Genomic DNA, 18,062 nt, shown 5'->3' on the forward strand with positions numbered 1-18,062 from the left:
TCATTGATTTCACTGTCAAGGTTGTCTGGGACATTGAGATCCTTCTTGTATAATTCTTCTGTGTATTCTTGCCACCTCTTCCTGATTTCTTCTGCTTCTGTTAAGTTCCTACCATTTTTGTCCTTTATCATGGCCATCTTTGCACGAAACATTCCCTTGATTTCTCCAATTTTCTTGAAGAGATCTCTTGTCCTTCCCATTCTATTATTTTCCTCTACTGCTTTGCATTGTTCCTTCAGGAAGGCCTCCTTATCTCTCCTTGCTGTTCTCTGGAAATCTGCATTCAGTTGGGTGAATCTTTCCTTTTCATCTTTGCCTTTCACTTTCCTTCTTTCAGTTATTTGTAAAGCCTCATCAGACAGCCACTTTGCTTTCTTGCATTTCTTTTTCTTTGGGATGGTACTGATTGCTGCCTTCTGTACAATGTCACGAACCTCCACAGGTCTTCAGGCACTCTATCAACTCTAGTTCCTTAAACCTATTCTTCACCTCCACTGTATATTCATAAGGGATGTGATCAAGGTCAAACCTGAATGGCCTAATGGCTTCCCCAGTTTTCGTCAGTTTAAGCCTGAATTTTGCGATGAGTAGTTCATGATCTGAGCCGCAGTCAGCTCCAGGTCTTGTTTTTGCTGACTGTAAGGAGCTTCTCCATCTTTGACTGCTGAGTATATAATCAATCTGATTTCTGTGTTGCCCATCAGGTGATGTCCACGTGTAGAGTCGCCTTTTAGGTTGTTGGAAGAGGGTGTTCACTATGACCAGCTTGTTTCCTTGACAAAACTCTATTAGCCTTTGCCCAGCTTCATTTTGTTCTCCAAGGCCAAACTTGTCAGTTGTTCTGGTCACTTTTTGACTTCCTACTTTGGCATTCCAGTCCCCTATGATGCACACACAAATACACACACACACTTACAAATAAAGGAATAAATAGAGAAGAGAAGAATAAAAGGAAGAAGGTAGTTCAGAAGCAAGGAGAGAATAGTAAATTATAAAGAGAGAAATTGATAATATGTCATGTTGATTAGCAGTGTGTCATGGGTTGCCATATATTTCAGAAATGGGAATGAACAGGTTGAACTTTGGCTCAATTTCGGGTTCCCAGGTCTTGGTTGGGAAATTCATGGAGATTTTTTTGGGGGGTGGAGCATGTGGAAGCTGGGGTTGGGGGAGGGGAGGGACCTCAGTAGGACATAATGCCCTCAGTAAGGAGGTTCAGCAATCTCCATAGCAGAAGCCATGGTGAAGATTAACACTAGTTATAGTATGATATAGGGAGGGAAGGCAGCATGGTATAACCCAATCTCTTCAGATCTTGGAAGCTAAGCAGGGTCAGTACTTGGAAGGGAGACCTCCAAGGAAGACTCTGCAGAGGAAGGCAATGGCCAGCCACCTCTGCTTCTCACGTGTCTTGAAGGGCCTTTGCTGGGGTCACCATAAATTGGCTGCAACTTGACAACACTTTACACACCTAGTATCATACAAGGGCTTTTTTGTGTAGCAGGAACTCCTTTGTGTATTAGGCCACACCCCCTGATGTAGCCAATCCTCAAAGAGCTTACAGGGCTCTTAGTACAGGGCCTATGATAAGCTCCAGAAGGATTGGTTACATCAGGGTGTGTGTGGCCTAATATGCAAAGGAGTTCCTGCTACAAAAAAAGCCCTGGTATCAGATGGTCAGACATATTCAGGCAGTGTTACATTATGTCACTGACATCTTTATCATTAATAGAAATCTCTTCCGTATGTTTAATATTAATGGTTGAATTCTCCTCATCCCTCTTTATTCTTGGAAAACACACACCTGGGAAAGAGGGAGGGAGAGAGAGACACACACACACACACAGAGACACAGAGAGAGAGAGAGAATCAGAGAGAGAGACAGAGAGCAAGAGACAGAGACTCAGATGGCCAATTATGGCTTCAGAAATTCCTGAAGATTTCAGGACAGTGCCTAGGCAGGGCAAAGGGCTCAGTGGGGATATGAACTCATAGAGTCCACCCTCCAAAACTGCCATGTTCTCCACAACAACTGATGTCTCTAACCTGGAGATCTGGTGTAATTCAGGGAGGACTCCAGGCTGTGCTGGGAGGTTGGCATCTCTAGCAACAGGCCCAGTCTCAGGGGTGTTTAGCCATTCTGCAGGAGAAGAGGGAAGCCCCTTCTCCACTAAATCCCTATATTTTCTTCTTTTTGCATATACATCTATGGCATGCCTAGCAGCCACCTTGCAGTGATCCTGTGGAGTCAAATTAGTTTACAGGGTTTTTTTTTTTAAATTAAACTAAAAACTTTTAAAATGTATGACTTATTCCTAGGGAGAGCAGAAAACGATTCCTTATGCATAACTGAGACAAGGGGGTTGTGACAGGGATAGTGACCCTGAATCTTCTACTGGAGAATGTTTTTAATTGTATGTCTTAGTAGCTGTGGCTAATTGCTGCTCATTATGAACAAAGTTAAGAGTCCAATGGCACCTTTAAAACCAACACAGTTTTATTCAAGGTATGAGCTTTTGTGTGCCTGCACATTTCCTCAGATACATTGAAATGGAAGTTTACAGGGCACATATTTAGACAGATGCCTCTACGCAGGTAAACAGCAAATTAGCGTACAACATAATGCAGCTGGAACGTGTCCAGAGGAGGGCAATGAAGATGTTGAGGGCTCTGGAGACCAAGTCCTATGAGGAAAGGCTGAAGGAGCTGAGTGTGGCGGAATTTTGGGAAGGATATGTGAAATTCATGCATCTGACAGCTATATGTACTATGTGTGTCTTATTAAGCAGAACTTTGGTTTTCTCCCATCATCTGCAGCGGCCTAGATGCAGAGATGTGTTTCTAGTACACGAGTGCCTGGTGTCCCAGTCTTTAGTTTACATTCTTGGTGATAACATGTAAAAAAAGGGTAGTCCTCTGCAAGCACCAGTCGTTTCCGACTCTGGGGTGACGTCGCATCACGACGTTTTCACGGCAGACTTTTTATGGAGTGGTTTGCCATTGCCTTCCCCAGTCATCTACACTTTATTCATTTATTTATTTGGTAAATTTATATTCCGCCCTTTCCCAGACGGGCTCATTTATTTATTTGACAAATGTGTATTCTGCCCTTTCCCAGACTTTTCCCCCAGCAAGCTGGGTCCTCATTTTACCAACCTCAGAAGGATGGAAGGCTGAGTCAGCCTGGAGCCTAAACACTACAATTATTGTGGAGAAGTGTACCATCCCCAAAACACAACAATTATACCTTACGATAAGACTCTTTAACCTTGGTAGATAGATAGGGGGACTGAAGATGCTGTTAAGGGGTGGGGGCTTGTTTTGTATCTTACTTTTGTTGATGTATCTTTTGGCATCTACCTATGTAGCCTGTAGAGTAAATAAGGTATAAATACCGCTGATCGTTGATTGTTTGGAACTGCCGGGTGACTGCTCAATAAGAGCCTCAAATGACAGCCAAAAAGATCTCTTTTGCATTTTGTGCACACTTAGAAATATTTTTCTTCTTTATGTTATTACTGAGTATCTCGGTTTTTACTTAGTCATAATAAACAGAGGTTTTGGAAACAGCCTGTCTCTGTCCTTTTGCCGAGTGGCTCCCTGCTGTGCACTCCCATAGTCCCCCCCCCCACAACACTGGGTATGTTTAGGAGATGACTAAGAGGTGATATGAGCCCGCCTTCAAGTACTTGTTATATAGAGGATGGTGCAAAATGGTTTCCTGTTGCCCCAGAAGGTCAGATTAGAACCAGCAAGTTGAAATTAAATGGAAAGAATTTCTGGCTAAACATTAGGAAGAACTTCCTGACAGTGAGAGTGGTTCCTCAGTGGAACAGGCTTCCTCCTCGGGAGGTGGTGGGCTCTCTTTCTTTGGAGGCTTTTAAACAGAGGCTAGATGGCCATCTGACAGCAATGCTGATTCTATGAATTAAGCAGACCATGAGGGCAGGAAGGGTTGCCTCAGGGCTTAGTTCTTGTGGCCCTTTCTTACACGCCCAGAGAAATGCTGATTGACACTTTGTGGTCAGTCAGCAATTTTCTCCAGGCCAGTTTGGCCAAGGGTCCTGGAGGTTTCTGCCATCTTTGGGGCATGGAGCAGGAGTCACTGGGGGTGAGGAGGGAGGTATTTGTGAATTTCCTTCATTATGCAGGGGATTGGACTAGATGACCCTGAAAGTCCCTTCCAACTCTTATGATTCTGTGTTTTGACATATGCAAAGTGAACAAAGGTGAACAGCAAATTAGCGCACAACTTAATAAAAATGTTTTGACATTTTTATGTGGAAACATCTTTGTTAAGTTTGCACATGTTGAAACATTTTCATTAAGTTGTGTGCTAATTTGCTTTTCAAAAGAGCCCTGTGGCACAGAGTGGTAAAGCTGCAGTATTGCAGTCAAAATCCTCTGCCCACGACCTGAGTTCAATTCCAGCTTGAGGTTGACTCAGCCTTCCATCCTTCTGAGGTCGGTAAAATGAGTACCCAGCTTGCTGGGGGGAAAGTGTAGATGACTGGGGAAGGCAATGGCAAACCACCCTGTAAAAAGTTTGCCGTGAAAATGTTGTGAAAGCAACATCACCCCAGAGTTGGAAATGACTGGTGCTTGCACAGGGGACCTTTTCTTTCCTAAGCTGCTTTCACCTTTGTGGAGGCATCTGTCTGTATATGTGAATTGTCAACTTCCATTTCAACGTATCTGAGGAAATGTGCGGGCACACAAAAGCTCACACCTTAAATAAACTTTGCTGGTCTTAAGGCAGGGGTGGCCAAACTGAGGCTCGGGAGCCACATGTGGCTCTTTCACACTTATTGTGCGGCTCTTGAAGCCCCCACCACCCCATCGGCCAGCTTGGAGAAGGCAATTTTCTCTTTAAATCGCTTATACAAACCAAGCCAGATGGCTGCTTGGAGAATGCATTTAAAGTTAAAGTTGCTTTCTTTCTACCTCTTCTTTCCCCATCTATTTTCCTTCCTTCCTCCCTCCCCTTCCCTTCTTGTTTTGCAGCTCTCAAACATCTGATGTTCATGTCTTGTGGCTCTCAATCATCTGATGTTTATTCTATGTGGCGCTTACATTAAGCAAATTTGGCCACCCCTGTCTTAAGGTATCCACCAGCCTCTCACTTTTGTTCTACTGCTTCAGACCAACACAGCTGCACACCTGGATCTGCTGCTCATTATAAATGTAGGACTTACCTGTCCTCTAGCTAGAAGCAGCCTAGACTGATCATGACTTAGAGGACTTTTGATGGAAGATGTTCTGCCATGGACCCTGTTCTCCTCCTGCTGCTTGGTGGAGCAGGGGGAGCAAAACTGTAGAGGAGGGAAATCAGTCATACTGACCCTGCAATTTCACTTTTGGTGTAAACCTGGAAGTGGCATTACTGTGTCACTGTAGGATTCACCATGATGCTCTAGGATTCACCTGAAACTCTATGATGAAAAACCATAGAGTTTGGAGTGAATCCTAGAGCATCATGTGATGCAGTGACATCACTTCCAGCTTTGCCCCATAAGAGATGTATAGGCAATGGTGCTACACCAATCATCAGGATGTGCCCCCATCAACCCTGGCAATGCTATCATGACTTTAAGAATATTTAAGTGGAGGATCAAGAGAGAAGTTGCATTCTGCATTGCTGCAACCAGTGTTCCCTCTCAGCTGAGTTAGTGTGAGCTGGCTGACAGTTTTTTAGCCTTTGGCTCGCACATTTTTGTCTTAGCTCAGGAAAAATGGCCTCCGAAGAAGAAGAAGAAGAAGAAGAAGACTGCAGATTTATACCCCGCCCTTCTCTCTGAATCAGAGACTCAGAGCGGCTTACAATCTCCTATATCTTCTCCCCCCACAACAGACACCCTGTGAGGTGGGTGGAGCTAAGAGGGCTCTCACAGCAGCTGCCCTTTCAAGGACAACCTCTGCCAGAGCTATGGCTAACTCAAGGCCATTCCAGCAGGTGCAGGTGGAGGAGTGGGGAATCAAACCCGGTTCTCCCAGATAAGAGTCCACGTACTTAACCACGTACTTAACCACTACACCAGACTGGCTCTCCGAGCAAACTAATTTATGCAGTAGCTCACAGCTTTAATGCCAGGATTTTTGCAGAAGCAGAATTTTTGCTCACAAGACTCCACAGCTTAGAAGGAGCATTGCCTGCAACCCTTGCATTTTGAAATCAGGCTAGAACGCAGTGGAACTAATCCTTCAGGAACTATAAAACAACCCAAAAAGTGAGATACAAAGTAAATCAAACAAAACAAAAATAAATGTGTAATAATGACACAGTGCATTCAGTCAAATCTTATATATAAGGAGGTGCCTTTACTTAATCACAAATCATCAAGGAAGATAGTAAAAAACTTTCTGTGATCCATCAATCCTGCATATCAGTTATCACAGAGAGAATCACCATGCCAACTCCCCATCTCACTACAATGTACAGAAGGCCATGTTTCAATTTTTCAAACAGAAACCCATTTAAGTCCGTATTCCAGTTAATACAATAAATAACTCATTGTAATTGAGGATGCTGAAAGCACTCAGTTCAAGGACAGACTGGCTAGCTTCAGTAAAGCCGCGTTTTGCAGAAGCCTTGATCACCGGACCAAATCTCTCTCAAAGGCTTGATCACTGGACCAGATCTCTCTGAAAGGCTCTCTCAAAGAACAAACCTCATGGTGATTCTCTCTGTGGTAATTAATATGCATGACTGATGGAACACTGGAAGTTTTTTACTATCTTTCTTGGGAATTTGTCATTAAGTAAAGAAGAAGAAGAAGATATTGGATTTACATCCCACCCGCCACTCTGAATCTAAGAGTCTCAGAGCGGCTCACTATCTCCTTTACCTCCTCCTCCCCACCACAACAGACACCCTGTGAGGTGGGTGGGGCTGAGAGGGCTCTCACAGCAGCTGCCCTTTCAAGGACAACTCCTACAAAAGCTATGGCTGACCCAAGACATTCCAGCAGGAGCAAGTGGAGGAGTGGGGAATCAAACCCGGTTCTCTCAGATAAAAGTCCACACACTTAACCACAACACCAAACTGGCTTGCCTTATAAAGACACCTTATATATAAAATTTGATTGAATACATTGTATCATTATTGCATAGTTATTTTTTTGCATTACCTTCAAGAACTGTGACTGACCCAAGGTCACCCAGCAGGTGCATATGGAGAAGTGGGGAATCAAACCCAGTTCTCCCAGATTAGAGTCCACACAAGGCTTGAATTCAGCAGGAGCTCACAGTAGCGCAGCTTCTGAACCTCCAGCCAAGGTCTGCATGCAGTGGGGAGTTCTCTCCCTGCTGCACACAGATCCCGGGGCATACGCAAATGAGATATGCTACTGAGCTCCTGCACCATTTTTTCTACAAAATGACCCCCAAGTCCACACACCACCACTACACCAAACTGGCTTTTAGCACACATCCAAACCAATGTCAACTTCTCTGAACTTTCCATTGCAGGCATAGAAAAATTCAAGGGGCGCTACATCCACAGTCGAGATTATAAGGACCCCACTGAGTTCAAGGGAAAAAGAGTTATTGTGGTTGGCATAGGGAATTCAGGAGTGGACATTGCTGTGGAGATAAGCCAAGTGGCCAGCCAGGTAGGTACAAGTTAAGTTCTCGGCAAATTATTGTTTTGGCTGTTGTGGCTCTGCCTCTAGGTGTTCTGCCCTGTCTATAACAACAAGGTGGTATCCACATTCCCTGCTTTGTGCCTTTCCTGTCCGCCACTCAGCATTTAAGGTTTCTTCTCACTTCAGTGAAGAATGAATAGGAGAAAAGGGAGCCGTCTTTGTACCAGCTCATTGAATGTTAAATTTCCAAGGAATGGGAGATATTTAAGTATGGAGCGGAGGCTTTGTAGAACACACCCTTGTTGGTCACAGGTAACTGAATCATTATTTTAGACATGAACACTCCCAGTTTGGCCAGAAGAAATGGCATTGACCTTCATCATCGAAACCTGTTGAGTTACTTCAGTTTTCTGGCTGTCCAGTGTAGCCTCTTAGCACTTCATGACTGAATACCACAAGGCCACAGAATTCTTTTACTGTGGAAAAGGCATTTCAGTCTCCACCTTTGAATGGGTCATGTTAAAGTTTCCATCCCATCCCAAATTCCTGGGTTTCTAGGCCTGCTGATACGTTTATCAGACTGTCAGTTCTTTGCAGAGGCGTCTATGGCCTAGTCAGGGTAGCTGGCCCCAATTCTTTTGCTCATGTTGTTGAATGTTTGAAGTTGTTTTGGATCTGAATAAGCTTGGGAAAAGCGGTCAGCAAAACTGGACCTGCATACTGGTTTTTCTTGTTGCTGTGCATATAAATAAGGGATTTGGAACACATACACCTTGACCGATTTCCCAGTCACCTTACGCCGCTCTCACGTTCCTCTTCTCAGCAAGGTTTCCTTCCGATTTCACACTATCTGCCCCGGGGCTACAAGTAGCGTCGGCGTTTTTGCACAGCGAACAGAAACTGGTTTTTAGAGGTTTCTGTTTGTTGCACGAAAACGCTGAAGCTAGCTGCAGCCCCGGGGCAAATAATGTGAAATCAGAAGGAACCCCCGCTGAGAAGAGGAATGTGAAAGTGGCGTAAGGTGAGTGGGAAATCGGTGCTTGAAATTTACTGCACAGGGATCTAGAAAAATTGCAACTGGACTGTATCCTATGTAAAGACTGTAGGGTCCTGTGCCTTACATATCCGTGGATAATTAATTTACAAGTGAAGGGACCAAAAAACACATGGCTATTACAAGTGAAAGAACAGGAAAACACAAAATCCAATCGTCTTTATAATAAAGTTTTCAAACAACTATTTGTTTGAAACCTTTATTATAAAGACAATTGGATTTTGTACAACAGACTTATAATATAGTGGGTTCTTAGGCATTGAAGAGGTGAGGTGGTAGTGATAGGAAAAGGAAAGGTCCCCTGTGCAAGCACCAGTCGTTTCCGACTCTGGGGTGATGTTGCTTTCACGTTTTCACGGCAGACTTTTTACGGAGTGGTTTGCCATTGCCTTCCCCAGTCATCTACACTTTCCCCCCAGCAAGCTGGGGACTCATTTGACCGACCTCGGAAGGATGGAAGACTGAGTCAACCTCGAGCCGGCTACCTGAAAACCCAGCTTCCGCTGGGGATCGAACTCAGGTCGTGAGCAGAGCTTTAACACTCTGTGCCACGGATAACAAGCTCTTTATTATTGTTCCACAGCATGATAGGTGGCTGCGTGAACAAGATTGGAGAGCCAGCCAATGGGGCTTTAACTGTATATATAACTTAGGGTTCCTGTGCAAGCACGTTATTGGATCATTCAAACCGGCAGGGGACCTGTGATTGGTGCAGGGCAGCAGGTATTTGGATCCTGCTGCCCGTTGCTCCCAGTTCCCCAAGCTCCATTCGTATGGCTCCAATGAGCCAGGCAGGAACACCCAATTCAGTCCTATACATTTGGTTCCATATACAACAAGACTCAAGAGGTGTTTTGTGGTACGGAGCCTGGCGACTTATCTCCGACTCTCCCCAGAACTTGTCATGTAGCTCTACCTCTGCTGAAGCTATGTCTCCCTCCCCTTTGATCTGACATAGCACACACACCTTTCTTCAACAGGTCATCTGCTTATTTGCATGCCTTGAGTTAAATTCTGGTTTTCAGGCTGACTTATTATATAATTATCAAAGATTTCAGGTTTTCACGGCTGGTAACATCATTAGGGTTTGTAGAATCTTTTGGGCTCAAGTGCCGTGTTCTACTGGAGAAAGTTTTTCTTCCAGACGTTTCGTTCTCGGCTGCGGAGAACATCCTCAGTGGCGTTGCAGCCGGAGCAGGCGCTCTGACCTTCTTGGCTGCTGTGCATTGAGTGAGGCCAGGGCTGCTGGAGAGCTGCTATTTCTAGGCTGGAGGGGTTGTGGTGAAAGGGCAATAGGTTTGTGGATGTGCCCATTGTTTGGTGGGGCTTCCTGGAAGGGTAATGATAAGGAAACTGGCTGTTGAATGTGACTATTGTTCTGTATTAATTGCTGAGAGGGTTGGAAGGGGTGTGAAGAAAAGGAAGATGGTTGTTGACTGTGCTGATTGTTCTGTGGACTGTGCTGGTTGTTCTGTGAATTTCTGCAATTTATACTCTGTAGGGTGTTTTGCAGAGCTGGATACCAAGATTGGTGGATGGAAATGCCTTCTTCCCTTCGGTTAAAGTTGTGCTGGTGTTTGTAAATCTCAATAGCTTCTCTGTTCAGGCGGGTATGATAATGATCATTATCATACCCGCCTGAACAGAGAAGCTATTGAGATTTACAAACACCAGCACAACTTTAACAGAAAGGAAGAAGGCATTTCCATCCACCAATCTTGGTATCCTTCCGCCATTTTGTGAGGCAAAGAGAAACAGCTAAAAACTAGTTTCTCTTTGCTGCGCAAAAACAGCAACGCAAGCTGAAGCCTCGAGGCAGATAGTGGGAAATCGGAAGGATGCCACACTGAAAAGAGGAACGTCAGAGCGGCGTAGGGTGAGTGCGAAATCGGTCTCAATTTGAGACATCAGGTGCTTTCGTGCACACTAAATAATCTATCTCAATGCAATTTGCTATTCGATTTTACTGAGTGAAATGGAAAAACCCACTTGCAAACAGTCACCATGTGAAAATATCCACACCGATTTTGCACTAGGCCTGTCCCAGATGAACCCTTTTGCTCCCGGTGCTTCTGTCCATTTCCGCACAAGCTGCCCCAGAGTTGCAAATTGACCCGCTGATTTTCCGCAGCAAGCGAGATCCTCTTTCAAGCAGTTTCTGCTTGCCACGGAAAAGCGGTGCGCCAACTCGCAGCTCCGGGGCGGCTTGTGCAAAAACGGACAGAAGCCCTAGTGCGACATCGTCCCACTGTATGTTCACATGATTCTGGCCGTCTGATTAAAATTAACACAAGCATTTGCAGTTTCTTTCCCTGCGCTTCTCAACTGCTCAGCTAATTCCAGCATCTTGTCAAGCCTGCATCTGCATGCTAAATAAGAATTTCTGAAGGCAGAGCTTTAAGGCGGATTTTACCTGCAGTCTTTCCAACTCAGCCCAAACAGGCTTAGCAGTTGGCATCCTAATGACTCTTAACACCTGCCTGTCTGTTAAACCAGCGATAATGCCACCTCTTGCCTGCTTGTCTTTGATGTTCAATGCAGTCTATTACTCTGCATAATTGGCTAGACTCTTGGTCGGGGTGAGATGGGTCTTCATTTGTTCTCTGTCTCCCAATTAGATAGTTGCTCTCAGTGATGATTCTGTGCACCGCAGGAGGTTGCCATCTTTGTTCCTTTGTTTTTGCCGGCTTGTGCTAGGAGTCTCTGGTGACATTACTGTTAATCTGGGTAACCATAACCCCTGTCCAGTGGTGCTTGCTGTTGCTGGAGATTTCCTCCTTTGGTAAAATGGCTCACCTGTGAGCTTTCCTGAAGTATAGGCCTCGGGCCTGGGATGGAAGTAAAATGGCTGTTTGGGTTGAGAAGGTGGCACTGCACAAGTTGTGGAGTGAGTACAACTAGTACATTAGGGCAGGGGTGGCCAAACTGTGGCTTGGGAGCCACATGTGGCTCTTTCACACATATTGTGTGACTCTCAAAGCCCCCACTGCCCCATCGGCCAGCTTGTCTCTTTAAATCACTTCTCCAAACCAAGCCAGCAGGTTTGTTAAAGTTGCTTTCTCTCCACCTCTTCCTCTGCCCTCCCTCCCCCATCTATTTTTCCTTCCTTCCTTCCTTCCTTCCTTCCTTCCTTCCTTCCTTCCTTCCTTCCTTCCTTCCTTCCTTCCTTCCTTCCTTCCTTCCTTCCTTCCTTCCTTCCTCCCTCCCTCTCTCAAACATCTGACATTTATGTCAAACATCTGATTTTTATTCTGTATGGCTCTTACATTAAGCAAGTTTGGCTACCGCTGCATCAGGTATCAAGATCTGACCGTTAATCTAGATGACTGAGAAATACACATATAGAACTTTGTGTGCTTGCTTTTGAGTCCGCTGACTGGCTCAGGTTTCTAAACCAGATTATAATACGAAGGATGGATCTGACATAAATGGGACTTTGCCGGGCCATGAGTTTCATTAAATGTAATGCCAGGTAGCATAGACATAAACTTTATAAAGGACACAGACAAACACAATAGAAATGTATTATTTTTTAACTTAAAATTCAAACATGCTCAAAACAATAATACTCCTGCCTGCCTAAAATGGAGAGGTGGGGGAATAGTAGGATTTGGCAATGCAATTAAAAAAAAAAACATAAAGAAAAAGCACAAAAATCACAGCAGAAACTAAATATATATATAAAATGTTCTGAGTCTAAGAAGACATGAAATGGCTGGGCACTGCAAGCTTCTCTCCCCCTGAACCTTCTACTCAGAGTGCCTGTGGTTCGCCAGGTGTAATGTTCCCCTTTGGCTTTGGCTGTGGGCAGGGCTTTTTTGTAGCAGGAACTCCTTTGCACATTAGACTACACCCCACCCCCCTCGATGTAGCCAATCCTCCAAGAGCTTACAGGACTCTCCTTACAGGGCGTACTGTAAACTCCAGGAGGATTGGCTACATCAGGGGTGTGTGGCCTAATATGCAAAGGAGCTCCTGCTACAAAGAAGCCCTGGTTGTGGGTTCCCAGATTACTCACTCAGGCATCCATTCTCAGGTCCATTCAGCAAAGAGAAGGTGGCTCAAAACAGCAGCCATTTGCAAGGAGATAGCTGAAGCTGTTGACTTTTGGAGTTAACATAAAAACCGAAACAAACGCTCCACCCGATAGTACCAAACTAAATCATACAGATATTAGGGGGGGAGGGGGGAGCACAATGTTCCATTACATAGAAAAAGTAGCAAAGAAAATGCAGAATAGATTTCCCATTAAGGTCTCTGGGCACAGACAGACCACTCTGGGAATGAAAAATCCTCTCCACATTTTCTTTGCAACTTTTTCTGTATTTCAGTGGAGTCCAGAGGAAGAGCCAGTGATGATGAAGGCAGTCTTGTCCTTTCTGCTTCCTGCAGCTTGATCTTGAAAGAGTAAGGACAGGTAGCGGTGGGAGTGGGGGGAAGAGAGCTGATTAAAGCCCTTGGTGAGCCGATTCTGGCCCGAGGCTCATGTGTTTGACATAGGGTTGCCAAGTCCAATTCATGAAATATCTGGGGACTTTGGGGGTGGAGCCAGGAGACATTGGGGCAGAGCCAGGAACAATGGTGTGACAAGCATAATTGAACTCTAAGGGAGTTCTGGCCATCACAATTAAAGGGACAGCACACCTTTTTAAATGCCTTCCTTCCATAGGAAATAATGAAGGATAGGGGCACTTTCTTTTGGGGCTCATAGAATTGAACCCCCTGGTCCAATCGTTTTGAAACTTGGGGGGTACTTTGGGCAGAGGGACTAAATACTATACTGAAAATTTGGTGCCTCTACCTCAAAAAAACAGCTCCCCCAGAGCCCCCAAAACCTCCAGATCAATTCCCCATTATACCCTATGAGAATCGATCTCCACATAGGGAATAATGAAGTGCCCAGCAGACGTTTCCCTCCCCCCACCCCTCCCCTCCCCGTTTCTGGCGACTCTGAAGCGAGGGATTGGCCTCTCTACTCACGAGTTGCTGCCAACTTCTCCAAAGTAACACAGACACACCATCCCAAGAGGAAGCCTTTCAACTGGAGACTGAAGCCTCTGGAGATGGAAAATCACATGGTCCTCTGGGGGCGGGGCTGTTACCCCCTTACTGTGGATAAGTGAGGAAGTTCTTTGTCCTCAAACTAGGATCTCAAACTTGAGTAATGCTAATACTGCATACTTGGAACAGTTCTGCTTAAATAAGAATGCTGAGCAAAGGCAGCAAAATGAAAGCAGAAGGAGGCAGCACAATGGAGGTCAAGGAATAGGGTTCCCGTTTGCCTGCTTATGGCAAGAGACTTCTAGGTGATTGTGGCTATTGCACCCCGATGCTGGCCTAGTCAGTGGATGGAAGCTGGCTGGCCAAACAGGAGGTGCACTTGTCATCAGTGTTCCCTCTAAGCCGAGTTAGTGTGAGCCAGCTCACAGATTTTTGGCCTCCAGCTCCCACATTTTTGTCTTAGCTCAGGAAGGATGACCCCAGAGCACACAGATTTATGCAGTAGCTCACAACTGTAATACCAGTCGCTCACAACTTTAAAACCAGTAACTCACAAAGTAGAATTTTTGCTCACAAGACTATGCAGCCTAGAGGGAACATTGCTTGTCATCCCTACATTATAGCACCGTGTGATTTGGCATTGCGCAGAACACGGACAAAAAGTCTATTGGCTGAGGGTTGCCAACTTCCTGGTGGTAAACAATGAGAAATACCAAAAGTATAACAACCAAGAAATACTTGGAAAGAAATTTGTTGGTTGGACTTTTCTACATGTTTTCAAGTTTACTGGAAGAAAAGACATTCAGTTGTAAGGAACATTTGTAATGAATTCTGTTAACATTATTTATGAATTTGCATTATGATTGTTTATTTATATTGATGAATACATTTCATTATAGTTTTTCCAAGTATTTTCATTATTCTTGGTTACGATACTTTCGGTATTTCTCATTGCATACTGTTGCGCAACTGTCTTCCATTTTTTGCAGCAACCTCCAGGTCGTGGCCAATGATTTCCTGGGATTATAATTGATCACCAGGCAGTAGAGATAAATGGACCTGGAGAAAATGGCTGCTTTGGAAGGCGGACTCTGTGGCACTGAAGTCCCTCCCTTCACCAAGCCTCACCCTCCTCAGGCTCCACCCCAAATTCTCCAGATATTTCCCAACCCAAAGCTGGCAACCATAATTTGCTGAATGTCAGAGTATTGCCCTTGGGCAATGCCATTGTTTCTGGGTTGCATTAGAACAGGGGTGGCCAAACTTGCTTAATGTAAGAGTTACATAGAATAAATATCAGATGTTTGAGAACTGCAAGACATGAGCATCAGATGTTTGAGAGCCACAAGACAGGAAGGAAGGAAGGAAAATAGATGGGGGGAAGGAGGGAGATGTGGAAACCTTAACTTTAAATGCATTCTCCAAGCCACTGGCTGGCTTGGCTTGGGGAAGTGATTTAAAGAGACAAATACCTTCTCCAAGCCAGCCAACAGGGTGGTGGGAACTTCAAGAGCCGCACAATATATGTGAAAGAGCCACATGTGGCTACTAGATGTTGCATCATCAAGGGGGGGGGGGGCGGAACAATATCCCACCCTCCAGTAAATTCTAGCCTACTCCCATTTTCCAGTGGTTGCCAGGCATGGTCTATCAATGAAACTACTAAGGCAAACAAGCAGTAGGTGAATAAGAGCCTAGAGGTCCATTTTGCCACACAGCCCTCTTCCAAAGTTACCTTCAGTTTATGAACATATGTATCTGCCTTATACTGAATCAGACCCTTGGTCCATCAAGGTTCCTGTTGTCTACTCAGACTGGCAGTGGATCTCTGGGGTCTCTGGTACAGGTCTTTCACATTACCTACTACCTGATCTTTTTAAGTGGAGATGCCAGGGATTGAACCTGGGACCTTCTGCATGCCGAGCAGATACTCTGCCACTGAGCTACAGCCCTTCCCTTGGTTTAATTTCAAATCTTTCTCCTTCCTACAGGTTTTCCTTAGCACCAGGCGTGGGGCATGGATCATCAATCGTGTTTGGGATGGTGGAGAACCCCAAGATCTTTTTTACAACCAACGCTTTTTCCATTTACTCTTCAAATGCCATTTCTTGCGTAAAAACCTACACTTTCTTGCGAAGAGAAAACTTAACAAAAGGTTTAACCACGCCTTGTATGGACTCCAGCCTCAACACCGGTGCAGTTCTAAATTAGAATTATTACATTTTTTGGCAACAGACACAGGGAGGGGAAGAACTGCTTTGGCAATAATGGTCATTTAGGTCTTTTTCACTACAAGACGTGTGACAAGAAGTTTGACAGGAATTACCCAGCATCAACATAGGAACATCATGTAACAATCTTTGCTCTGATGCCCCCCTGAAGGCTGTGTAATAATAATAATAATGGATTTATATTCCACCCTCCACTCCAAATCTCAGAGTCCCAGAGCAGCTCACAATCTCCTTTATCTTCCTCCCCCACAACAGACACCCTGTGAGGTATGTGGGGCTGAGAGGTGGGTGAGGCTGAGAGAGCTCTCACAGAAGCTGCCCTTTCAAGGACAACTCTGCGAGAGCCATGGCTGACCCAAGGCCATTCCAGCAGCTGCATTGCCAGGCCATATTTGTGTGCCATTTGGTCCACTACCACAGAGGATTAACGTCTTGGTGGGTCATTTCAATACGACTCCACTGTCTGTATACAAATAAGCCTTACATATCATTGAAGGGGACATCCGTTAAGTTTTAGAATGCTACAGTTGCAAGTCTTCAAATTAGAACCCATGAAGCTGCCTTCTACTGAATCAGGCCCTCGGTTCATCAGTATTGTCTGCTCAGACAGGTAGCAGTGCTCCAGGCAGAGGTCACATCATCTACTACCTGAACCTTTTAGCTAGATTGAATTTGGAACCTTCTGCATACCGAGCACAGGCTCTTCCACTCAGTTATGGCCTCTCCCAAACTTGAGAGCCATTTTATGTCATGGTTTTCCCAGCAGCAGGAAACATTTTGTTGACACAAGAATTCCCTTCCAGTTCAGAATTCTGTTTCTATCCAGATACCTCTTGTAGAGGGTAATCGCCAATAGTTTGTGCCTCCCAGGCACACCTAGCAGCATTAGACTACTTTTGAACATAGAGAATAGCTCACAGTGACTGACAGACGTATCTATCATGCATCCAACTAATTATTGAACAGATGTCTAAAGGAATGGCAGCCTTGTGTTGGCAAAGACTTGGGTCCTATATTTCCTCCTGCTTGTGCAGTGGAAGTATAACAATATGTATGGAACTGGGGAATCAGGAAAGTCGATGGGGGCAGGGCCGGATTAACAATTAGGCAAATGAGGCACTTGCCTATGGGCCCCCATGCCTTTAGGGGCTCAGGCCAGCTTTCCTCCCACCCCAGTTTCCCCCTGCAGCTAGTTTGCCTCTTCCTCCGTTGGCCCTTCCCCTCAGCTTGCCTGCCTCACCTCCTCCCCATCACTTCCCCCTTTGTCCACCTGCCCCCTTCCTCCCTGTTGCTTTCCTCTTCACCTGACTCCTCCCCCTTGTTTCCTTCTTTGTCCGCCGACCCCGCCTCCTCCCCATCTGCCGGCCCAGCCCCAGGGAAACCCATCTCTGGAGTGAGAAAACCGCTTCTGCACTTGCCGGGCTTGCAAGGCACTTTCAGCCGAGTCAGGGGAGGAGGAAAGGGAAACTGTTGCAAACTCCGTCTGAGCTCTGGTTGAGTGGTGGGCAGCAGGCACAGGACACTCACCCCCCAAGCAGAAATCCAAATTGCCTGCAGCAAAAAAAGGTGAGAAAGCCAGCTAGGCAAGCCGGCTCTGTCAGACTCACCTGCCCTTCAGCAGCTCCTCAGCCCCTCTTCTGCACCTGGTAGCGCCAGGCCATCCAACACTTTAACTCCTGGAGGGAGCTGGGGACTGCTTTTGCTGCAGGCTCAGCCCTGTAGCCAAAAATTTCGGGGGGGGGGGCAGGGCATAAAATGTTGGGTTGGGGGGCCGTGGAGGCTTGGCTGCTTTTTCCAGTGACCAGCTGCCCAGTCCCAGCTCACTTGCTCTCACACTCTTGAGGGTGGGAAGAGCCCAGGGGGAGCGGCAGCAGGAAAAATGGGGCCATGGGGAGAGTGGGGGAGGCAGGGAAGAGCCTGGGAGAGCAGCAGCAGGGAAAATGAGGACACAGGAAGAGCGGGGGAGGCAGGGAAGAGCCCGGGGGGAACGGCAGCGGGGAAAATGGGGCCGTGGGGAGACCAAGGGAAGCAGGGGAGAGCAACAGCGGTGAAAACGGGGCTGAACTGAAAGGATATCATAATATTAGCATCAAATTGTTTTAAATTGTTTTAGATTGTTTTAATTAATGGCTGATATTGTTTAAATGTAATTGTTGGCTGAATTGTTATTGCGATTTTTTGGTTGTGAGCCGC

The 18,062-nt window shown here is 45.6% G+C and overlaps 1 protein-coding gene across 1 annotated transcript in view; it reads left to right on the forward strand.

The window, feature by feature from the left end:
• The window catches only part of LOC132566995 (flavin-containing monooxygenase 5-like), a 42,185-nt gene that overhangs the window by 14,548 nt on the left and 9,575 nt on the right, over positions 1-18,062 (forward strand). Inside the window, exons 4-5 of the mRNA XM_060232566.1 lie at positions 7,468-7,610; positions 15,630-15,832. Of these exons, the coding sequence (XP_060088549.1) occupies positions 7,468-7,610; positions 15,630-15,832 (346 nt within the window). The remainder of the gene's footprint in view (positions 1-7,467; positions 7,611-15,629; positions 15,833-18,062) is intronic.

The sequence above is a fragment of the Heteronotia binoei genome, chromosome 2 (genome assembly GCF_032191835.1).
Source record: "Heteronotia binoei isolate CCM8104 ecotype False Entrance Well chromosome 2, APGP_CSIRO_Hbin_v1, whole genome shotgun sequence".
NCBI lineage: Eukaryota > Metazoa > Chordata > Lepidosauria > Squamata > Gekkonidae > Heteronotia > Heteronotia binoei.